At 45.5% G+C, this 25,897-nt stretch overlaps 1 protein-coding gene across 4 annotated transcripts in view; it reads right to left on the bottom strand.

Moving 5' to 3' along the window:
* The window catches only part of SECISBP2L (SECIS binding protein 2 like), a 989,501-nt gene that overhangs the window by 192,249 nt on the left and 771,355 nt on the right, over window positions 1-25,897 (bottom strand). For all 4 annotated transcript variants that reach the window (XM_078684798.1, XM_078684797.1, XM_078684799.1 and 1 more), the window contains one exon: window positions 19,572-19,726. In XM_078684798.1, the coding sequence (XP_078540924.1) occupies window positions 19,572-19,726 (155 nt within the window). The remainder of the gene's footprint in view (window positions 1-19,571; window positions 19,727-25,897) is intronic.

The raw sequence follows: 25,897 nt of genomic DNA, 5'->3' as shown, positions 1-25,897 counted from the left end.
TGTTGATTCAACTGCTTGACAATTGTGCCTTTCTTGTCGTATATATAAAACAATCAATGAAACCAATATCAAAAAAATGAAAAATAAATAATTTCCAAAGTAATTGTGGCCCACGTAGCATTGACAAGCTGGGTGGGGCTTTAAGTTCTTATAGACAACCAGGGCAGGCCTGTCTGTTCCGAACTGGAAGCCAAAGAAATGACCCTCTTGCACTGGTAGAAAACTCCCTGCATGCCAAGGCCATTTTTTCAGTAACTATCTTGAGCTTTTGCAGTTTGTTTTTAAAAAACAAAACTTTGAGCTGGTGAATTCAGCACGGGGCCTGCTAAGTAAAGCGCTAGTGCTTTCTGCGCAGTCATACAATGATAGCTTCACAGCGATCCCTTATTGCATGTCAGAGAAATCTATAAATATGGTCGGTGGACATCCTCCAGTGAAGCAAAGGACCTTCCTTCGTAGAACAGGCTCTAAACAAGCCCTTAGTCTTTAAATGAATTGGGAAGAAGTTCAACAACGTTTCTCTTCAAATCAAATGATCTTAATGCAAGTGAGAATGCAAACTGCTGTAAACAGGTTTAATGGTTATGTAGTGCACATTTTAATAAAATTTCTGAATTGTGAAATATTACTGATGACAGGCCCTTGATGGTCTTTTTTCAGTTTAAAGAAATGTATTTTGGATACCCCAGGGGCCATTGAGTTAATCCAATCAATTGCTTGCAATTGTCTCAACTAAGGTCACTGTCATACATTCAACCTGTAGCAACTTTGAGAGGTATAATGCTCATGCTAAGTTTTTTTAACTTGTTAGTTTTACGAGTAAACACAAATGACACTGAATAAAAAAGTGAATGAGATCTGAGCTCCTATGGTTTGCAGTCTCCCATTGTGTAATTTAGCCAATCTGAACCAATTGCTCACCTGTGCCAACTTACGGTTGGGAAGAAAGCAGCTAAGGTACCTGTACTAAAAGAAACCCAAACTGAAAGAGTAAAGTTTACATGATGGGTACAGAATTAAATGAACTGGGAGTCATGTGACTTGTTCCTGATTCTCTCAAATTCAACACTTTGCTTGTATGTTGATTAGAAGAAGTTGTAGAGAAGTGGTTCTTAATCCTTTGACTTCTGTGGACTCTCACTTAATCAGAGTCTAGGGTCTGCCACTGAATCAGGATTGAAATTGGGCACCCCGTCGTAAGCAATTTTGATGATGAAGGGCAAAACAATATACAAAACAGACTAATGCATTCATCGAACAAGTACACATGATTAAACATTTTGTTTAATTCACAAACAAATATATAAATACACTTTTAATGGGAATTTTTGAACTTTCTAAAGTCAACTGAAGCCACACTTCATCCATATTATATGCCCATTGATGTACTTGTACGGACTGCTCCCATGAATGAATATAAGGATACCAATTTATATTTTACCCTCCAATTTGAAATTCCTTCACATTTACAGAACTTTTCAAAAAATGTCAATTTTACGTCATTTTGCTTCTTTATTTATGTTCTCTTTACTGATATGTAAGTATTAATAATTTTTATAAGCAGTCGTGGGCCCCCCTAAAATTTGGCTTCTGGACCCTCAGTGGTCCCTGGATTACAGGTTAAGAACTACTGGATTAGAGGATTGTTCAGCATTGTGTTCAATAAACCTTGTAGTAGATGGCTGTGTTACATGCCACTACTAACAAGATGTAGTTAGTTGAAGGATACTTATTGCTCTATGGCTCCATTAAGGGACTGCATTGAGAGCAAGGATATCTGGTGTATGCACAAACATACATACTTACTTATCTCAGTGCTGTTACCTGTTGCACCCTATCCTGATCTGACCTTTGTCTTGTTTTGTGTTTCTTCACTTTGTCCCTGAAGTGCTTATGTGAAGAGCCAGGTCTTCAGCTTCTTGTGGAACTCGTGAAGTGAGGTGGTGGCTCTGATATGTTAGACTTGTGGATGTGGGTGAAGCCAATAACGGAAGTGGACAGAGCCAGGGAAGTGAGTGTGGCCTCCCCCAAAAACGCGAGCAACTGCACCTCATTTTTTTTTTTAACAAATTAAGCACTGCTGGAGGAGTGTTATTGATATGCTAGTGGGTGATACATCTGACAGTGACCACAACCCACTTTGTCAAACCATGAAGCCAGTGTGTGGTGGCCTGACCAGGGAGACCCCAATCCCGATCAACTTGAATGAAGTTCTTCCATCTAACGATCGACGCAGACTAAAATCGCAGACGGTAATTCTACGTGAAGACAAGCTTCTAGGCAGGATTTTAAGGTAGGAATACAAGAACTACAGTCCCTAATAAAAAACAAAACAGAAGGGCTGGCTGAAGTTGATGCTACCCACTTGCGTTTATTTGAGAAATTAAGTTCTTACTTTACTGCATCAGGGCACAACTCAAGGGAGAAACAACCAACAGGGGTCCATGAATCTTGGTATAACAAGGAAGGTAAAACCCAGCGTTCAAAACTATCTCTGGCCATTAAATAGAAAGACAGAAGCAAAATTAGAGATTCCAGAAGGAGCTATGAGGCAGCCATCCAACATGCCAATAAGGAGTGGGATGAATCTCGTTGGCAACTACTTAAGGAAGATTTTGCCACCAAAGGCTCAAACATTCTGGTCTTTGTTTGTCTGGGGTAATGAAGCAGGGACTCATCCTTGCCCTACCCACATTGCAGCCGAAGCTTGGTATGACCACTTTAACAAGCTTTACTCAGACGCTGACGCTCTGTTCATCATGGAGGACGCCCCATGGCCTCCCAAGTCCTGGGTAAAGATTTCTTGTCCCCTAGTGAGATTAAGGAGTCAATTGGAAGAATAGTGCAGGCCAAAGCCCCAGGGCCAGATGGTATCCCGGGGGACCTTTTCTTATCAGACATTTCTAACTGGACTTGCTGTATATTACTTCTTTCAAATGCCATAGCAAGCGGGGCACCCGTCCCAGGGTCATGGCAGGGGGCGGAGGTGTTCCCAATATATAAATAGGGGACATATGGCAACCCTGTAACTATAGGCCCATTAGCCTGATAGATGTGCTGTAATAAGTCTTTAGTCGAGCTCTCCTACTTAAAATATAGGCATGGATGGATTAAAACGCTATTATATCACCTTTTCAAGCAGGCTTTAGAGAAAAGAAAGGGCCTATTGACCAGGTATTCCGGCTTCAGCTTCTTTACTGAAAAGTCATAGCTATTGGCCAGGGTACTCTTTACTTCGCTTTTATCGACTTCAAAGATTGCCTTCGATTTAGTCCCTGGACAGAAGCTATGGCAAGTGCTCAAAGACATGGTAATTCCACCTCCAATGCTCAATTTGGTCATCCGATTACATGAACACAACTTTGCCAGGATAAGATGGGGCACGCAGGGGCAACTCACAGATCGTATCATGGCTAGCAGGGGAGTCAGACAGGGTTACGTTCTGGCTCCTACCCTTTCTTCCCTTTACATTAATGAAGTGGTAAGCTTTCCATCTCAAGAGCCCGCCCATGCTCCATCCTTAGGCGGGGAAAAGGTAGTGAACCTTCTGTTTGGAGATGACACCCTGCTGGTGTCAAAAATCCCGGATGGGCTACAGCTATTACTAAACAGATTCAAACTTTTCTGTGACAGTCGGAGTCTTGAAATAAATACCTCAAAATCTAAATTCATGTCTTTTAATCCTCATAAATCATATAAAAGCAGGCCAACTCTAGGAGGGACCACCCCCTGGAAAGGGTAAGCACCTTTGATTACTTAGGGGTCAAACTGTTGGAGAAAATAACTTGGATGCCCCACGTAACAAATATGGTACTGAACCATAAGGGCATAACAGGCGCACTAGGGAAAGAAAGCAGTTCTTATAACAGACCAGTCGCCGCTGCCCTACAGATCTACGATTTAAAAGCGGTCAGCTCTGCCGGAGCAGAAATTCTTAAGGAACCTAGTGATGCTGCCCCAAAGCTCCCCACTTTACCCTCAAATGCTAGATATAGGTCGCCGCTCCATCAGTGACATAGCAAAGCTCTTCCCTTTGTAATTCTCGGCTAGAATCAAGAGGACCCCTGAGCTAGCGCCTTATGCTGAAGCCTTGGCGGGATTTATCAGTCTAGACACCTCCAACAAGGTTAGGTGGCTAAGCACCTTAAGGAGGCTTCTGTCTAATATAGGGCTCCAGGAAGCTTGGGAAAAATCTTATTCCCCCCGCTCCAAAAAGACTCAGTAATGAGGCACTACTGGGAGTGGATCATACAAACAGATTCCAGTAGGACCGATTGGGTTAACTTACCACAGAATTCCTACTGCACAAACAGATTAGTTTCCTGGAACCCTATCTTGATCTAATTCAAGTAGTTCATGATAGGAAACTCTATATCCAGTTCAGACTTTGCACCCTCCCTGTGAATGAGTTGAGAGCCAGGTGGCAAACCAAAGTTCTAAGCCAAAGCAACTGCTCTGGATGCAAGGCTCCCATAGAGTCCGTTGCATGTGTTGTTCGCTTGTCCTGCTTATGAGTGCTCGAGATCAAAATGGATGAAACCAATCTGCCAGCAAATGGGCACGTAGAACTACCGGGATGCCTTGCGAATGCAAGTGCCTCAGTCACATGTGGGGCATTAGGAATACGGTGCAAGAAAGGAGCTCAGAATGAAATGGGCTCATGTCTTGTACCGAATTGCCCACAGTTTTTAAGTATATTGTTGCTATGGAAATACGATCACATATGTTTTAGATGTAATGTCAGAGATGTTATTTAAAAACTTGAGTGCACATTGCGGAGGAAGTGATTTTTAAATAGTGGTATTTTAGCACAGTGTTTTAAAATGTTAATATTTAAATAGTACCATTGTGATTCTGGTCATTTTAGCCTTCTGTATATATATATCAACTTCTTATTTTGTATTGAATCATAACCTTTATAAAATGTTGATAGTTTTATATGGCATAATCATGATTACTATGAAGTTGCTTACTACTTATCTGAATTCACTGGTTTTCTAATCATTTGTATGCAATAACTTTTAAGGCTTGTATGCCGAAAAAAAGTTCATTTTATTGATTGATATCTGCCAAACTCTCCTACACAGTGTCAGTGAAATTGAACTCACGCAACGAAGCGTGACTGCGAAGAGCAACAGACCAAGCCATGGCCCTACCAAGAGAATCAGTGGTGTCCACAGCAGGCTTGATGGTAAACTTCGCCATATCATGGCCATCTTGCACAAGTTGAAAGGGTTCAGACCGGATCCCTTCAGGAAGGGAATAATACAGACGGGCAACAGAGTCCCATAAAGCTTAAGAAGCTGCCTCAAAGAAACAAGACATGTTTAACGACCTCAAGGCCGAACTGAAGAAAAGATATTTCGGCCACACAAATCCAACAAACTGAATTCCCTACCCGGTGGAAGCAAGCTAGCAACATCTGGAACCGGCGAAGCCGTTGCAGTATGCACCACGTGCCTCTTAGTGGTAGAGTGTCAAGAAAGATAGACAGGGTCGTCTGTAACAGGACGATGTGAAATGGCATGATCAACAAAGTCACTGGCCTCATCCAAGTTACAAGTAAAATATCATACAGAGCCTCTCCATTGGGCAGTAAGGGTTCAACACCTGTTGCACCCTGATGAAGCAGATCTACTATTGCATCAAAAGTCAAAGAAGGTAGTTGTAATTATAAGATATCAACAGCTCACTTCACATCCTCTGCACTAGCCTCCATTGCCATTCGTGGTGGAGAAAGCAGGTCAAAAACAAGGAAGGGATGCAGACCACCATCCTCACCCAATGCAGTCCAAGAATCCTCCATACGAGCTTGGACAGGACCAACCAAGCGGTTGAGATCCTGGCGTCACGACTCCTGAAGAACGTTGAAACACTGGGGAAACAGCAACAGAGATGGCATTCGACTCCGGAGTGCAAAGGAGAAGACCCGGGAGCCGCAGTGCCCAACAGCGCTGTCTCCGGCACTGATCGATGTTGGGTCTCCAACACCGACCGATGTTGTGGCGACGTCATATCAACTTCAATCTCTAAGACTTTGTCCAACGACGCTAGCGTCTCAGTTGGACGCAGCACCGGACTGTGCACTGATGCAGGGTCGTCTCCAGGAATAGAGTTGGGCCTTCGACTGGTGCCGAAGTTGAACCCACCGGCGTGGTCCCAGTCAGAGTATGCTCTACCTCCTGGGGCCTGAAGGCATGGACCCAAAAATGGCATGTCGAGCATGGTAGTATGCCTGCATCTGGGTCATAGTCACCCCAGCACCAGGATAAGGGGGAAGGCACAGGGTTGACGCTTGTGTGATGTTCTCCGCTATGTAACGGGAGGACACCCTGGACTGTTCACTGATGGATTGTTGACCTTTTCCATGTGCAACATGGGAAAGATAGTTTTTGAGTAAATTTTTAGAAAGTTGCTGGGAAGGAAATAAAGAAAGTAGAGCATAATATTAGCATGCTTTCAACACAGTTGATCATGAAACTAAAACCGAAAGTAATCAGTTGGTTACATTTTTTTTTACGCTTGATAACTCAAACCTGACCCTAAGCAAGCCAATAATTCCCCGACGGATAAATACAACTAGTGCATGAAATCCCTAATCAAGCAACTTGCTTCATCAAAGATCAAGAATAATAGGTCATAAACCTCACTTGCACACTTCTTGAAAGATCTATGTATGGAAAGAAAATGTTTGAGAAAGGTCGAAAATAGAGCATGAAGTGACCAAAACTTCTTATTTCATGTCATGAATCAATATAATAACCTGTGTACCGAGACCACAACAATTGTGCTAGAAACCGAACATTAAGTCATTTCTTCGCTGTCGCGCATACTGCTGCTGCGCTTTTTAAACTTGTGTGGTGTAAGATTTTAACTCGGCGCTACTGGCATTGCGCTCGCATTTAATTTACCCAGCTTCTAATTTGTTAACTTACCTTCGACATCGTCGCTCCTTAGGCCGGGGAACAGCTAGGCTCACTGGCACTATAATTGTATTTCACCCGCATTCGGCGGGACATAGGCAGCATTAGCGGGTCCGACCACCATCTTGGGTGGGTTCTGAGGCGAGAGGCACTTCGGGCGCCATCTTGCGTAGGGAAGGGGCTCAGGAGGCGGACTTCCGCTCTGCGTAATACCATAAAAGGATGGACACAGAGGCGCGCAGCGGGCGCGACGTAGGCACGCCGGCGTTCGCGCTACGGGCGCGCTTAGGGCCGCTACCTCTGGCCCCTCGCATCCTCAACGCATAGTCTACTCTCGGTCCGATTTATTAGATTGTAGACCAAGTCAAGGGCCCGTTAGTCGGCAGGTTACTACTTCCAAGCCTAGCCCTATCTCATGTGGATTGCTTAATGTCCGTTCTCTTTGTAAGCACCACACTGAGATTGCTCTCCTCATTGAGTCCATGGGGCTCGATGTTTTATTCCTAACGGAAACCAGGACCCGGGAGGACTGTGAGGTCGAGCTGGGCTTGGCCTGTCCTTCAGGTTATAAAATCAACCATACCCTGCGTGTGAAGAACCGGGGCGGTGGGATTGGCTTCATTTTTAGAGACACGCTAGCTCTCTCCCAGCTCAAGATTAGAGAGGTACCGGGCTTCGAGCTGATGGGGTTTGCTTTTAAAGGCCATGAGAAGACACGCTGCTCAGGGGTCCTGTGCTACCGCCCGCCGGGCAATGCACCCTCCCTCCCCGATTTCATTGACCTGATCTATGATCTCTCGAACACCCACTCTAAGTTGGTGGTTTGAGGAGACTTTAACCTGTGGCCGGGCGGTCCATTGGACAGTGCCTTCTCCACTTTGTGCCAAGCCTGCAATGACATTCAGCTACAACAGCTTGTTCGCTCTGCCACACATCGGAAGGGTCACGCCTTGGATCTTGTATTTGCAGACGCTCAACTAGTGACGGTGAATGACATCCTGTGCCAGTGCTGGACGGATCACTCATTGGTTGCCTTCTCCCTTTATGTGGAGAATTGTGTTTCGGCGGAGGCTGGGACCAGACAGGCCAAGTTGAGCAGGCCCTGGTCCCGCCTGTTAAAATCCTCGCCCCTGCCAAAGCTGCTATCGGACAATTTTAGTCTGAGTGATTCGGCTGAGCAGAGCTATACTGCCTTTTCTCGATCCATTTCGAACTCCTTGGATAAGGTGGCACCACTCCCCAAGTCTAGGGGTAGACTGAATCGGGCTTGCCCCTGGTACACGGATGACCTGCTGCAGTCTAAGCTGAGCTGTAAACGCGCCGAAAGGGCGTGGAGGAAGCAGTATTCTGACTCGTTGAAGGACATCTTCAAACAGTCATTGCAGGAATACAAGGCACAGATCAAGGTGGCTAAGGCGTCCTATTTGGAAGCCACCTTGAATCAGGCTTCCAACAAGTCGCAAGCATTGTTTAAAATTGTTAGGGACCTGACCCATCCTTCATGTGCGGCCAATAATGTACCTGCGTCGCAGGCTCTATGCGACTCCTTGGCGAATGCCTTCGAAGAGAAGATTGCTAAAATCTTGGAAGGTTTACAGAGTTCAACACCCACCCCCTTCGATCTGGGAGCTCCGGATGGCTGGCCCAGTCGACCCCAGCTGAGTGGTACCGCTCTCAGTCTGGGAGCTCCGGACGAGTCGCCTAGTCGACCCCAGCCGAATGGCTGTGCTCTTAGCCTGGGAGCCCCGGTGGTTTCATCCAGTCGACCCCAGATGAGTGGTCATGCTCTCAGTCTGGGAGCTTCGGACGGCTCGCCCAGTCGACCCCAGCTGAGTGGCACTGCTCTCAGTCTGGGAGCTCCGGACGAGTCACTTAGTCGACCCCGAAGGAGCGGGCCCGTCTCTGGCCTGGGAGCTCCGGGCACTTCGCCCAGTCGACCCCAGCTGAGTGGATATCCCCTCAGTTTGGGAGCTCCGGACGTTGTGCCCAGTCGACCCCAGTTGAGTCGTTTCCCTACCCCCTCCTTTGAGGAGTTCTGTAGTGTGGCACAAATGGTATCATCTGGCTCTCCTCTTGATCCATTAACACCAAAATTTTGGAAAATATTTCAGGACGAACTCTTTCAGCCTTTATACTCCATCTGCCTCCAGTCGTTTGACACCGCAACGGTTCCGGAGTGCTGGAAACTGGCAGCTGTGTCGCCCCTCCTGAAGAAATCCACCTTGGACCCCGCTTGCTTGTCTAACTACAGACCTATTTCCTTGCTCCCCTACCCCATTAAGATCATGGAGAAGTTAGTGACCCGTTCTCTGTCTGGCTTCCTGGAAGAAAACATCTGGTTCGATGAGGTACAGTTTGGTTTTCGCCCAGCACACGGGACAGAATCGGCGCTGGTGACCGTGCTTGACAACGTACGTTCGCGGGTCGACAGTGGACGGGCAGCCTTCCTGGTGCTGCTCGACATGTCGGCCGCGTTCGACACGGTCTGCCATCGTACCCTCATCAGGAGACTGGAAGAGTGCGGGGTCACGGCAGGTGCAAGGGACTGGCTGGTCTCTTATTTAAACAATTGGCAGCAGGTGGGGGCATTGCCTCCTTTCAGCTCGGAGGTGCGGAGAGTAGGGCAGGGGGTACCCCAGGGCTCGGCCATCAGCCCGATACTCTTCAATCTTTACCTCCGTCCTCTGGTCCAACTAAATAAATCATTTGGTATCTCCGCATTTAATTATGCGGATGACACCCAGTTGGTCTTTTCGCTGGAAGGGAAGAACGCAATTCCGCTGGAGGCTTTTCACCGATGTATGTCGGCCACAGCAGACTGGCTCCGGTCCAACTCCTTGCAGTTTAATAGTACAAAGACCGAGGTGCTGTACTGTTCTATGGACCGGATTCCTCGTGAACTCCCGGAGAACTTCTGGCCCCCGACCTTCCCCGAGATTGTGTCTGCTGCTGAGTCGGCACGCAACCTGGGGGTGATTTTTGGCCCCAACTTGCAGCTGGATATGTACGTGAATAAGGCCACATCCACGTGCATGATGCTGCTTCGTATGCTGCGTAAAGTTCTGCCCCTCCTCCCCGAGCAGGCCAGGCCCGAAGTAGTGCGTGGTACCATCTTGAGTCGTCTTGACTATTGTAATGCGCTACTTCTGGAGGCTCCAAAAACACTGCTGGGGAAGTTGCAGCGGGTGCAGAACTTGGCCGCCAAGCTGGCTTTTTCTCGCCCCACTCACAGCTCTTCAACAGCAGCCCTACGAGACCTACACTGGCTGCCAGTGCACCTACGGGTTTGTTACAAGGCTGCATGTTTAGTATTCAGGGCGGTGCATGGACAAGGCCCGGTTCCATTGCAGAACATGTTTGTTTGGTACTCGCCTGCGCGGTCCTTACGCTCTTCTTCGGATCACCTGCTGGTGGTACCGAGATTCCAGAGAGTGAGGATGGGGGGCCGTACGTTTAGTGTCGCGGCGGCCAAGCTCTGGAACTCGCTACCACCAGCCCTAAGAAGCCAAAGGGACTTCCTCCCGTTTAGAAAAGCCCTGAAAACCCATCTGTTCCCCAGGGTTGTCTGAGCAGCGTATGTGGTGATACTGTTGAATTCCAGCGTCAGGATGCCCTTGGGGTGACAGGACCGCACTATAAAAGTATACATACAATACAATACAATACAATACAATACAAGTCTTGGTAAATGTCTCTGATGAGAAAGTAAAGTTTACTGACCTATGTATTCCTCTAAATTTCTGACCACTTCATCAGTTTTAATCTAGCTCAAAGCAAAATAACCTGGCCACATTACGACAGTCTTGGAGACAGAGCTTCTAAATCCCATTACCAAAGATAACACCTTTAGCCACCTCTGGGATCCCATACCTAGTCCTATAAGCAAAACTACTGCCAATCAGCTTGTTCCCTACTAGTCAGCATTGGTAAACTCTTCTCTTGAGAAAAAAATCATATTACCCAACAGCCTAAAAACTGGTCACGCCTCTCCCTTTCTTGAAAAATAAAACACCTCATTAGATGCAAACGATCTGAATACCTTCCACCCTACCTTCTTCATCCCCTTCCTAGGAATGGTAGCAGAAAGTTGTCTAGCTACCCAACTTTCTTCATGCATCCACAGAACCTCCTCAATACCTTACCCTCAATTTGGATTCATGCATGAACTGCCCTTCAGCAAATTGTTGACAACACTCTCTGTATCCTAGACTCTGACAATTGCTGCCTTTTTGTGCTCATTGACCTTTCAGACACTTTTTATACAGTCTAGCACCCCTCTCTGATTAACATCCAGCAATAACAGCTGGGCACTGAAGGATAGTTCTAGATTAGTTCCCCTCCACTCAAAAATAGTTAAAGTTGGGTGCTCTTTTCTAGGAAGCTCGACCTACAACAAAGGGATTTACAGGGCTGAATCCTATTCCCAACCCTGTTCAACTTATACTGTGACCACATGAAGTAAAAAGATTTTCAATAACTCTAGGATTTTTTATCACGAGTATGGAAATAATACCCAGATCGATCTGAAGCTGAAAGACATTCTTCTGCTCTCCTACATCTAGACTAAAATCCAAAAGTGAAAAGCACTCCACCATCGAAAACTCAACCTATCTAAAATAAAATTTCTACTACTCTAACTAAAATTATGCAGCCTTTCCTTTAAAAAGTGGATAGATTCTCCCCTGCCACCAAACTGTAAACAGCGACGAACACTAAATAGCTGGACTTTATCCGGGACGACTGCCTTAACCACCCTGACATCTAGAGCTATTGCCAAGAGCAACAGGCAACAAACAACAAACTAGACTTTTTTGCGGCATCAGGCAGTTAATGCCAAAAAAAGACTTAAAAACTATCCTCTGTAGACTGAACCATAGGAAAGGCACTCTTCTCTAGAATACCAAAAATCAACTTGGTCTTCTTCAGAGGAGTGCTGCATAAGGACAAAATTCGTCAGAGATCATAAAAACGTTTGACACATCAACACCAGCCTTCTAACTCACAAATTGCTCCTTGTTGGAGCTCAATTCAAGACTTCCTATATCACTCACAAAGCCATTCATGAATCTTCTCCCTCCTACCTGACAAACAGAAAATCTCTGCCACCCAACAGGGATCAAGGAAAACTAACTCCCTTCTCCCAGAACCTCTTACACTCGAACAATGAATGTTGTATGAAACAGACCTTCTCAGAGCGTACAAAATGGATTTGTAACTCTCTCTTCCACCATCCCTGTTCAGGACCCAGTCATTCAAGCTTTATAAAAGAGCTCAAAATCCACCTACTTAAAACACACTTTATTTAATTTACTTATGTTTCATTCATATGAAAGAATCTGACTTATGCAGAAATCACTTTCTGTGCTTCCCTCTTTAGAATCAGTTGGCTAACTCTTGTTGAACTAATCATACTTTCCTGCCCTGTTTGCTTATCTGTTTATGTTTAAAAACTGCTACCCCTGGAGGAGCCGAGCTAGCGACCAAGATGGCCGCCTGACGACCGACTCCGACCAACCCAGCTCCACCGGCTCGACATCCTTATAATTATCCTGACCCCCGTCTAGCGCAATAGGCGGGGGAAAGCAAGCGGCGCCCGGAGAGACTACCCCGGTCATTTTACGGGCCCCGGTGACCGCACAGCGCCGCCTGAGGATTTGCGGCCTGCGCTGGCTGGAAGCCGGGGCCTCGAGTAGGCAGGTCCCCCGGCCGCAGTACAAGAACATCGGTCGCCGGGGCGGCCTGGTGTCGGCCCGGTCGGTGGTCGCCGGGACTGCTGGTGATTTGCCCACTGAGCCTCACTCGCTGAGCGGGACCCCCGCTGGGCTAGCGGGGGTCAGTGAATAAAGGTTGGCTGTGCCTGTTCCCCGTGTGGAGCCCCCGGGAGCTGGATTCTGTAGCCGTGATCCTCCCTGGTTGGCACTGGGACTGAGGCTGGGCCCGTGGGTTCGGAGCGGGCCGCCTCTGCAGCGTGGACCTGCCCGGAGTCACCGTCGGAGTGGGGGGGGGACAGTCGGTCCCCCCTGCTTGCTGTGGATTTCGGGGTCGGTGCCTGGCCATGGTGGTGCCCCCCCCTGGTGCCCCGGATGGCCATTGGGACGGCCTGGGATCCTTGTGAGTGAGGCAGGGCCCGTTGTATTAGATCTCCGTTCTGGCAGCCCTGCACTGGGGGAGAGACCTTGTCTTGTCTTGTCTTGGTTGTGGCTTGGGACTGACTGGGCAGCCGCCTAGTTTGGTGCACTAATTTGCCCCGGTGGTCTTGGCTGGTGTGTGTCCGGGCCTCTGGATTGGGTCTGCCTCGAGAGTAGGGGTCAGACTTAGCTGCTGGTGACACTATCCTGTTTGAGGCTGGTCCCACGCTGCAGCGGTAGTAGCCTGGGCCGCGGAAAATGGCGACGAAGACGGACTCAGAGAGGCAGAGCACTAAGACCGTCAGGGGGGCTCGGTAGGCAGGCTAACAAACTTAACAGATATACCCTGCCCAAGGGGTCACCAATAGTTCTTAAGAAGGGCCCGGGCGGCGGTACTGACGAACATCCTGCAGTGGAGGAGCCCACCTTAAAGGATCTGATGGCGGCTATCACTGGGGTCCGGACGTCCCTGGGACAGAAAATGGAGACCCTTGATGCCAAGCTTGACACGATGTCGATTGAAATGGGACTGATCCGGGCCCATCTATCGAAGGCCAACGAGAAGGTTAAGTCGCTGGAGCTTAAGACGGCTAGCCTCATAGATGACGTGAGCCAGCGGGAGGTGAGTGATCTTAGATCCTCGAGGGAGAGCACGGATCGGCGTCTGGATGAATATGAAGGGTGGGCCCGACGCAATAATGTTCGTATCCTGGGCGTTCCGGAAAAGGTGGAGGGGCAGGCCACGGAACTTTTTGTGGAGAACCTCATCCTCAACCATCTTAAACCAAAGGGACTTAGTAAGTTCTTCACAGTGGAACGTGCCCACAGAGTGCCAGGTGGCAGGCCCCGGGTTGGGGCAAATCCTCGACTGATAATTGCCCGTGTGCTCAACTTTCGCGACCGGGACGCTATCCTGCAGGCGGCCGTATGCAGGGGTACAGGGAGGGGGGTTAGGGGGAACTAGGGGTTGGTTATTGTATTTTGTATGTGATTTTTTTTTACACTGGGTGCCATTGAGTTATTTTGTCTTTTTTTGTTTTGTTAATGTCCTCCGTTAAAGGGGCGGTGGGGATCTCCGCCTTGAGTTGGAATGTGAATGGATTGGGGGACAAGATCAAGAGAGGGTATGGTTGGCCAGTTGATTCGGAGGCATTACCCAGATGTGGTGTTATTGCAGGAAACTCACCTGATGGGAAGGCGGTGCCTGGCTCTCCACAGAGGGGGCTATAAGTTGGTTGCGCATGCTGGTTTTACGACTGGGTTGAGAGGGGTCGGGATTTTGCTCAAGAATACCTTCCCACTGGCCATACAGGCCTCATGGATTGATAATAGGGGGAGATATGCTGGCATCTCGGGGTTGTGGGAGGGGAGAACTGTAACTTTTTGGTCTGTTTATGTTCCTCAGGCCCTTCAGACGGATACATTCCACGATTTGTGCAAGATGTTTTTGTCATTGCCTGTTGGGTTGTTAATGGTTGGTGGTGATTTCAATGCAGTTATGGATGGGAATTTTGATAGGTGCCCGGCTCGTGAGTTGTTGTCGTCGTCCCAGAGGTGGTTGGTTGATTTTGCGGTCACTACTGGTCTGGTTGATGGGTGGCGGCTTACGAATCCTGGTTGATCTCAATATACACATGTCTCGGCTGCACACAAATCCCTTTCCAGGATAGATTATGTCCTAGTACCAGCGGCCCAGGCGGCGTGGCTCCGGGAGGTGCGGCACTTGGCTAGGGCGGTTTCGGATCACTCACCTATTTGGTTTAGTTTAGACCTTGGCGGGCGTGATGTAGCCCGGGTTGCACCTATAAGCGCGTAGAGGTTCTGAGACCGAGTGGCAAAGAAGGAGATCGTGCGTGTGGCCGACAGGTATTTTCAAGAGAATGTAGACTCGGTGGACTCAAGTGCTCCTTATGGAAAGCATATAAAACCGTCCTTAGAGGGGAACTGCTATCGTATATTTCGGGAAAGAAGGAGGGGCGCGCCGAGGTTGATAGGGTGGAATCAGAGTTGCTTGCGCTGGAGCGAGAGGTGTCACTTGCTTCCACGCCAGAGGGGCTGCATCGTTTGAGTCTCCTTAAGGATGAGTACCAGTGCATGGCACGCGATAACGCAAAATCACAATTGGCAGATACCCAGAGTAGGGTGTACGAGCACGGGGATAAGGCCGGGAAACGGATTGCCTAGTTGGAAAAAGGGGATTGGGCGTCGCGGTTGGTTCCGGTACTGCAGCCCGCTGGGTCAGATAAAGTTACTGACCCCCAGGAGATTGTGGATGTATTTGCTGAATACTATAAGGAGGTGAATGCGGCTGAATGTAAATACTTGGAGTCCGAGAATGCAGACTTGATTCGTGACATTCCGATGCCTACTCTTTCGGACGAGGACAAGGAGTTCCTTGATTCTCCCCTTACGAATGATGAGGTGGAGCAGGCGATTAGAGGGGTTCGTTCGGGTAAGGCGTCTGGCCCTAATGGGCTCCCCGTTGAGCTCTACAAAGTAAACGCGAATAAGTTAGCTCCTTTCATCAGGGGCATGTTTGTGGAGAGTAGGGAGAGAGGTCAGCTTCCGTATGATCAGCGTAATGCAAACATCATAGTCTTACATAAGGAAGGTAAGCCGAAGACCGAGTGTTCTTCATATAGGCCAATCTCCTTGTTAAATGCTGAACCCAAAATCTTGGCAAAATGTTGGCGAACCGCCTGGTAAAGGTTATCACGACGCTGATTCATCCAGATCAGTCAGGTTTTATGCCCCGCCGGAATACAGCTCTTAATTTGCACAGTATGCATGGGGTTCTCGGAAGGACATCACAGATACACGAGCCGACGATTTTGTTATCCTTGGATGCCACCATGGCCTTTGACAGAGTGGAATGGCCCTATCTTTTTGCCGTCCTGGGCAAGATGGGCATAGGCTCGGAGTTTGTTTCTTGGGTCCGTCTCTTATACTCCGGTCCGCTGGCCCGAGTAGTTGTCAATAACCACAGAACTGCCGATTTTGCGTTGGGGAGGGGCACCAGACAGGGTTGTCCTCTCTCCCCGCTGTTATTTGCATTGGCGCTCGAGCCGCTTGCGGCTTGGGTCCGTTGGGACAGATCGATTAGGGTGCTTCGATGGACACCCGACTGGGAGGACAAGATATCGCTCTACGCGGATTATATTTTGTTGTACTTGACCTCTCCTCGAACTTCGCTCATAGTATTTGTAGATGTCCTGGAGGTGTTTGGTAGATATTCAGGCTTCGCCATTAATTGGACGAAGTCGGTCTTGTTTGTCTTGAGTGGTGACCCCCCGGAGGTTCCTCCAGGTTGTCCGGTTATACTGGAAACGGAGGGATTCAAATATCTTGGTATTTTTATATCCCTGGACCCTCAGAGCAGATACTCCAATAACCTGTTGCCTCCCCTGGCTCGGCTTAGGCGCGATGTGACTCGTTGGAAGTCGCTTCCGCTCTCTCTTCTCGGTCGTGCTGTTCTGTTTAAGATGATGGCTCTTCCTCGTTTCCTCTACGCGCTTCAGAACTCTATGGACCCGGTTCCCCCGTCGTACTTCAGGGAGGTTGAGTCTTTTCAGAGACAACTTCTTTGGGACGGTAGGCCCCGAATCGCATTTCTCAAATTGACGATGCCATGGTATGACGGGGGGATTGGTCTGCCTAATATCCGTAAGTATTATTGGGCGTCACAATTGGCGGCGGTTAATCAGGCTATTTATGGCTTGCCCTTGGACCCCGGCTATATTATGGACCGTGGCCAGGTTCCTGGGGGGGGGGGGAATTCACTAGGGCACTCTATGCGAGGCGTGGAAGTTTTCCCCTGGTGGGACCAATGGCAGTTGCTGTTCAGGTCTAGCACGAGGCTAACCGCTCCCTTAAGTGGGAAGGGAAGATCACACTGGCCACACCCCTCTGGAATTCTGAACGCTTGGGCAGTTAATGGAAGTCCAAGGGTTTTGATAAATGGGACCTCATTGGGATTTCCCGAGTTGGGGATCTCTGGGGTAAGGATGGCATCCTCACATGTGAAATTTTGCAGGAACGATATCAATTTCAAGGGAGTGAGAGGTTTCATTACCTTCAGATAAGGGATGCGCTGCTTGCTGGTATTCCCCGTGACACGAAGCTCCCGGAGGCTTCCTCGTTGGAGGATCGAGTGTTCCAACGAAAACGATCTCCTTGATTTATAAAAAACTAGTTAATCACACGGAGGATCCCTTGGTGGCACTTAGGGACCAGTGGACAGCGGATGGATTGATCCTAGATGATGAGGACTGGAGGGAGGCCGTGGCCTCTCCGAGGGTTGTTGCAATCCAAATGAGGCTCCGACTGGTTCAGTGGATGAGGCTCCGACTGGTTCAGTTGAAGATCCTCCACCGCTGCTATGTGACTGGCCCACGGCTGGTGCGAATGGGTTTGGCTGTGAGTGATGAGTGCAAGAGAGGATGTGGCGAGTCTGGAACGTTCTTTCATGTGTTGTGGGACTGTGCCCTTATTCGGGGGTATTGGTCTACTATTCATGCCAAGGTGCGTGAGGTGTGGGGAGTGAGCTTTGAGTTGGAGGCGCGGGGTTGCCTCCTGAATGTTTGGGACCAGACGGATCTCCCGTCCCATGGAAAGGTGTGGGCCACGTTGGCATGTGGTATTGCCAAACGTAATATAGCCCAATTGTCGGGGGCGAATCAGCCACCCACTGTCGGGAGATGGATGGAAGACTTGGACTGGTGCATGTTTAGAGAGCGGGCGGTGTATGTGGCTAGGGGGAGGCCCAAGAAATGGGGCAAGATTTGGGGGCCCTGGAATGTTTATAGGGGTGATATATGCGCTCCCCCTGCAGAACCGGAAGATCCAGTAATGTCGGAGGACCCTTGAACCCGTATGTTGTTATTTCTGTTTAATTTATTGTACAGGAGGATATATGTATATGTATTGTGTGTGAGATGAATCCCAGTGTATTTATTGTAAGTGTTTTATATTTTTATATATTTAATAAAAAGAATTCCAAAAAAAAAAAAAACAACTGCTACCCTGTACACACGTCATCTTTCATGTAAGGCACTCTAATGCCCCTGGGTGATGTTCGTGCTTCATAAAACGGCAAAAATAAATATATTTCATCCTGCCATAACATAAATAAGTTGTCTCAGAGAACAATGAACAAAAAAGGGGTGCAAGTGCCGCTAATCAGTTGTCCTGAGATTATTTTTTCAAAACATACGAGTGAAACGCTATGTTTTGTATTTTATTTATTTTCAATTATTTTATTTATTTCAATGTTTTATTCAATAATCTTCTCTTTAGTATTGTAATTTTTTTAATTTGCTTTTTTAAGACCTTATGTACATAACAAAAAAGAACCACAACATTCCTATTTACAATAACAATGATACATTTCAAAATTCTTCATTCAAACAATCAATCATCCCTCTTTCATACAAATACAAATGAAAAATACAAAAAATACACTTTAAATGAGTGCTGGAATGAAATTCCTCACAACAAAACCCTACACAGTTATCAATCTCAGGAAAAAAAGCCTGTTTGTTCCAATTTCTCTGACATTTCTCTATTTTGGGCTTATAAACAGTCTACGCTTTTCGAACTCGCATTATTTGGAAGTTCTCATCAGGACCATAGTCTCTCTCATCAGAGTACCAATGGAAGGTGAATTCTCCCCGACGTTAACACAATTTTCGTTGAATGTGCCGGTGTCCGGCTTACTTTGTGACACTGCCTGGCTCACTCCCCACTAAGGCGAGGGCTCAGGCGTCTGTATGTACAACTCTCCTACTACCGTCTGAAGAGGTCGGGGTACAGTGCAGTAACAGGTCTCCACGATCGTAAGATCGCCGCGTCTGAATCGCGCTGGTTTCCGGGTCCGCAAAGGATTGTTGTTTCAGAGAACAAGGCATATGACCTAACATAAGCAAACATTTCTCTTCATAAAGGCCATTCTATTCATAATTGCTGAGAAAATGACAAGCCACGCAACAGACAAAACATGCTGGCTAAAGTATGTATAAAGCAAATAGTGAATACTTAATATGAAGGAAGGTAAGCTTCAACAGCCAGCACGTGGCATACTGTTCATAATAATCAGTACTAAACCGATCCACAATGGAGCATGTAGTCCATATCTGTAGAGCCCATTGAAGGCAATGAAGCTAGAATGTGCATGTAGAGGGTCACAGCGGCCCAGGACAGCTTCACCACCAACCACGTCTCATGGCAGAGACAAAAGCATGATATGTTAACACTTTAACCTACACAGTTATGTATAAAGATCTTGACAAATGACCTCACATTTTTTGGGACCTAGGCAGTGGATGGGCACCAAAAATTAAATGCAAAAGAGAAAATACACGTGTGCAAGTTTGCTGATCTTTAACAAATATTTGCAGAAACCCACCTTAACGAAGTTAACTGGTCTAGAAAAAAATTACGTCCAAATCATTCATTCATCCTCAGCAGTAAAGTAGGAAACGGCAGTATAATAGTTCTCTCACACTTCACAATAATTACTTACATCAGCACCAAAATAGTTGAAGATTCCAACGACACTAACAGGGACCAGTTTGTTTACACATCGACCAAGTGCTTTCCTTCCAAGTGCAAAGATAAAAGGGATTTCTTGCTCTCGTGCCATTGCTATTACATTGTACAGGGCCTCATCCAGGCCACCTAAAGGGAATGTGTGCATATTATGAATACATTAAAACAAACTGAACTCTAAAAACTAAATTCACATGCCAAATCCACATCAAAATCATTAACAAATCTGCTAATATGCTAATAGGGTGAAATTATCCATGCTAATAACAGAGAACAGAAAGAGAATTGCAATACTGGTAAGATGAATTATTGTAATTGCTCTGGACTTTTGTTTGTAACAGGAAGGTGAGGCTTTTGTATTGTGATGGGGCCGGGCCTGCCCTGCTCTTCTTTCCTTAGAGATCGACTTAGCTGAATAATATTAACAGCTGTTAATGACAGTTCTATGAAGTAGCAAGACAGTGATGGCAAACCCTATATGCAAAACAGGTCAGCATGTTTATACCGAACGTCGATTCAGTTTAGTAGCAAAACAAAATATGGTCTTGGAAGATTTTAATTTCAAAATAGTTGTTATTGCGGAAGTTGGTTCATTACCCATAATCAAAATCTCTTTAGACTTGAGTTGCACTCTGGCTCTATTGGCTACAAGGCAAAGGGAAGTATTCAGTCTTTGGCGAAATGGGAGACCAGTCAAAAAAGCAGAGGACATTACTTACTCTGCATTCGAAGTGGCATGATAATAATGTGCTCCTAATACAGTGGGTGGCATTTAAAGTGGCATGATATCAATGTGCTCCTAATACAGTGGATGGGACATTTGCCACTTTTGAGGGATGTCCTGCACCAGCCAAGCTCTAAATAAGGCAGAAAGTACATAATGCAGCTAATCGTATAGACAACTAAAACAGAAACACGTTGCATGCAAATGCTACAGTGGTCATTATGGGCTCGACTCCAGATTACAAACGTAAGAATTATTAATTTCATATAGTTTCTATAAAATAAATTAACCGTAACATATAGGAGAAACGTTAAAATAAAACAATGAAGAGAAGAGCACAGCTATGGAAATCAAGCATTGGCAAGTAATGTATTGAACATTTCCTCATTTTTTTGTGGCATGCCTTGCAAATAGTAAGGGTACTCTGTTGTGTTTTTGCTCGAATTATTTTTGCCTTTTGAATTAGGTTACAGAAAATAAGCAAAGTACAAAAATGATTGTTTGGTTTATTTCCAAGTCAAAATAATATACAGAGACTGAAACAACATGCATTTTTCAATAGACCACTATAGTAATGGAATTGCAGTCAAACTGAACATTATTAAACAATTGACACATTTCTGTTGATTTAGCATGTTTGCACGTAGAAACCATCAAGGCCACTAGCGGGTAGTGTATAAGACACTTCGACATTGAATTCGAAGTACAAAAAAAGGACATTATAATACATTTCCCAACTCAGAACCAGGTGGCATAACCTGGTGTGGAATTCTACAGCTTTTTTAGTTTTAGCAGAGGTTTGGTATCACTCAATGTCTGGAAGAAGGCTATATACATTCCTTCTGTTTCCAGGCCTCAGAAGATCGAGATTCTACAAGGAGTTTCCAGTGGCTTGAGTCTCACTGGTCTTTGTTATCAGTAATAGCTTATTGCTGTCAGTGGTATCAGCAGGAGAAAAGGAGCCAAAATCTTGTATAGGACATGACTAAGGAGTAGCTCTTTTAGTGGAGCAGTCTTTTATTCAGCAAGGCAGTTCAAGATGCCATCTTCAAATACTTGATATTCCTGTGGCACAAGATTTCTATCAGGTGGCAATAGCAGATTAATGCTTCACATTTTCTGTGGAGTACCCGCTGGTAACCAGCAGTCTGGAGAATGGGCTGACATATGGCAACAGTACAAATTATTTCAGAAGTTGTAGAAGAGAGGCTCATGTTGCTATTAAATGACATCACACATCACTTGAGTCCAATACTGTAGAGTTATAGAATCATGGCAAGTCAGTCTTCTTTCAAAAGCTTAAAGAATGAAAACAAAATGTGAAGCAGGTGCACAGCCTGCTTGTTCTACTTTTGTCTTCACGAATAGTTTAAATTAAAGATGAGCTCATTATGCGGTGCTCCAAGGGTGGCGTCTTCCATCTTAGGCGTCATAAACATAAACAAAAACGTGCTCCTAATGAATCATTATTTGCATCCCCTTCAGACACACAAAACTTGGGTTCCTCCCAAAATTGAGGACTCCACTCAGTTTGGTCAATTCATGCAATCTTTTCTTTCTATTCAAATGTTATAGTTCATGAATGATTTACTTGAAATTCATTTGACATTCCATTAATTTCCACCTCGTTATTCCTTCGTGACATCGCTGCTTTACTGGTTCCTATGCATTTCGGGCACTAGACAGCCCTTCCTCAGGGAGCATCACTGTTAATTCAAACATAATATAACCACATCAATCTGTCAGGTTTCAATGAGAATTACGAAATAAACAATACAATAAGCTTTGGTGAATGTGTAACACGCGTGTATTCATGCCAAAGTTCTGCTTGTGGTGTGCCCGTAAAAGGTGTGCGTTAAAAACGTGACCCGATAACGTGCCGGCTGTGTAAGAATGAATAAACAACTTACATGTCTCTTTCAATCAAAGGCTTGCGATTCTGAAAAATGGAAAAATATGCGCAGAAACTATGATAGATGCCCAAATGCGGTTGAGTCCAACCTCATATATTGAGATCCAAAAATGTGTCGCTCACCTCGTTAGTCAGTTTGTATCGGACGCGTTCAGAATCTGACTTTCGGGGACGCTCGTACGCGTATCCTTGTTTGTAAAAATTAGGTGTTAGCGATTGGATGCCTCCTGCATCACGTGATGTTGGAGGCGAAAAAATGAAAAACAGACTGCGCTGTTTAGAACGCTGATCCACAACCAGTGCGGTTAATGCTCTAAAAATGTTCATAAACGTGGAAAGTATACGAAAAATGCGAAAAAATGTACAAGAACGTATAAAAACCGCGTGATTAAATAAAAAAGTGTGTGTATAAAAATATACACAAAAATAACAATTAAACAACGGAGGTGTGGGAAGCGGGTGTTCAAGTCAGTAAAAGTGATGCTGTGTATTCCTGAAATAGGTATAACAAAAAGGCAACATCAAATACAGTATGACGATTATACTTATGAATGGTCAGTGATACAGTCAGCACCTGAGTGGACCAAGACTCCGGACAACTGACATAGCATCTGGTTAGCTATTCATAATATTTACAAATAACAGGCTAATTCAATCCGGTCATTGAGACCATTTGGTTTGTTGGAATTCAATCTCTGTATCCAAACATTCTCTCGCTGTAATAAATGTTTGTTATTGTCTCTTCCCTCCTTCTTTTCAATGCATTCCAATACGATGAACTTTAACTGTGAAATATTATGGTGCTCTTCAACGAAGTAATTCGCAACTGATGATTTCATGTTACGTGTGCGAATGATTGACTTATGCTCTGTGATGCATGTTTTAATTTTTCTTTCAGTCTTGCCAACGTACACCTTCCCGCACGGGCATTTCAATAAATAAATCACGTTACGTGTGTCACATGTGGCTGTGACTGAGTTTGATGTTAAATCCCTTCATCGGATGTTATATGATTGTGCCACTTATTATGTTGTTGTAATTTCCACAGTTTAGGCAAAGTCTTGTACCTTTGAATTGAGTTACGTCTGTCGATTTTTGCTTGAGAATTTCCCCCATGTTTCTTCCCCTGGTATGGGCGAATAATGGTGGGGATGCAAAAATTGAATTGAAATCTGGTTCAAGATTGAGGATTGTCCAATGTTTTCTAATCTTTTTGAAGCGTATGCTGAGAGTAGAGAATTTAGATACTACTACGACCCTTTTGTTTTCCACTTTCATGTGTTCCTTTAGTAGATCTGTTCTCCTTTTGTTCTGTACGCGGTCGTTTGCTTCGTCAATTGTTTTTTCTGGATAACCTCTATTCAGAATTCAATTTTTGCATCACCACCATTATTCGCCCATACCGGGGGAAGAAACATGGGGGAAATTCTCAAGCAAAAAATTGACAGACGTAACTCAATTCAAAGGTACAAGACCTTGCCTAAACTGTGGAAATTGCAACAAAATAATAAGTGGCAACATCATATCCCATCCAATGAAGGGATTTAACATCAAACTCAAAGTCACAGCCACATGTGACACACCTAAGGTGATTTATTTATTGAAATGCCCGTGCGGGAAAGTGTACGTTGGCAAGACTGAAAGAAAAATTAAAACACGCATCACAGAGCATAAGTCAAACATTCGCACACGTAACATGAAATCATCAGTTGCGAATCACTTTGTTGAAGAGCACCATAATATTTCAGTCAAAGTTCATCGTATTGGAATGCATTGAAAAGAAGGAGGGAAGAGACAATAACAAACATTTATTACAACGAGAGAATGTTTGGATACAGAGATTGAATTCCACCAAACCAAATGGTCTCAATGACCGGATTGAATTAGCCTGTTATTTGTAAATATTATGTATAGCTAGCCAGATGCTATGTCAGTTGCCCGGAGTCTTGGTCCACTCAGGTGCTGACTGTATCACTGACCATTCATAAGTATAATCATCATACTGTATTTGATGTTGCCTTTTTGTTATACCTATTTCAGGAATACACAGCATCACTTTTACTGACTTGAACACCCGCTTCCCACACCTCCGTTGTTTAAATAAAAAAGTGTGTGTATAAAAATATACACAAAAATAACAATTAATCACGCGGTTTTTATACGTTCTTGTACATTTTTTCGCATTTTTCGTATACTTTGCACGTTTATGAACTTTTTAGAGCATTAACCGCACTGGTTGTGGATCAGCGTTCTAAACCACGCGGTCTGTTTTTCATTTGTTCGCCTCCAACATCACGTGATGCAGGAGGCAACCAATCGCTAACACCTAATTTTTACAAACAAGGAAACGCGTACGAGCGTCCCCGAAAGTCCGATTCTGAACGCGTCGGATACGAACTGACTAACTAGGTGAGCGACACATTTTTGGATCTCGATATAGGAGGTTGGACTCAACCGCATTTGGGCATCTATCATAGTTTCTGCGCATATTTTTCCGTTTTTCAGAATCGCGAGCCTTTGATTGAAAGATACATGTAAGTTGTTTATTCTTTCTTACACAGCCGGCACATTATCGGGTCACGTTTTTAACACACAACTTTTACGGGCACACCACAAGCAGAACTTTGGCATGAATACACGCGTGTTACACATTCACCAAAGCTTATTGTATTGTTTATTTCTTAATTCTCATTGAAACATGACAGATTGATGTGGTTATATTATGTTTGAATTAACAGTGATGCTCCCCGAGGAAGGGTTGTCTAGTGCCTGAAATGCATAGGAGCCAGTAAAGCAGAGATGTCACGAAGGAATAATGAGGTTGAAATTAATGGAATGTCAAATGAATTTAAAGTAAATCATTCATGAACTATAACATTTGAATAAAAAGAAAAGATTGCATGAATTGACCAAACTGAGTGGAGTCCTCAATTTTGGGAGGAACCCAAGTTTCGTGGGCCTGAAGGGGATGCAACTAATGATTTATTAGGAGCACGTTTTTGTTCTTTCAAAAGCTCCCATTGAAGCTGTGATTTGCAGCTTTTCTTGCTTCTTTGTGGCTAATCGATTCTAGCAGGGTCTCAAGCTGAAAGCACACAACATCACCCAATCACCCAACTAATTCACCCTTGTTCTGCAGGCAGATTTTATTAGAAGATTGACAACTGCAAAGCCCAACTCACAAGCTACTTTGGTAACTTTGAAGGGCTCAGAAATTGCTTACCTCGCCCTCCTTAGCCAGAATTACTGCACCCTGAAATTTTCAGAAGCTTATCTTCTTCACAGATACCAATGCTACCTTCCTATCACTAAAAAGAATTAGGGCATGAACCGTGTTCCAGGACTCTTCATTTCAAGCCCTTCTTTACTCTTTGCATGCACAAGCAGAGGACACGTTTCAAAAGACACGGATTTGTTCCAGGAAGGGGTGGAGCTGTGCTCCAGGGTTCTCTTAGATAAACATTTGGCAAATACCAGTACTTGCAGGCCCAGTATGGTGCAATTTCTTCTCTGGACCTGTTTGGCTAGGACACTGTAGTCCTCACCTGGGTATATGGAGTCTGATGTACTATCCATGTTCTCAAACCTGGTATGTGCAAATTGAGCACCGAATGGTTTGTATATCAAGATGCAGTTTGCAGAGACACCTATGCACTAACTGGTT

This window comes from Lissotriton helveticus, chromosome 3_2 (genome assembly GCF_964261635.1).
Source record: "Lissotriton helveticus chromosome 3_2, aLisHel1.1, whole genome shotgun sequence".
Lineage (NCBI taxonomy): Eukaryota > Metazoa > Chordata > Amphibia > Caudata > Salamandridae > Lissotriton > Lissotriton helveticus.
The sequence above is the reverse complement of the archived record's forward strand: the minus strand, read 5'-3'. Positions and strand labels throughout refer to the sequence as shown.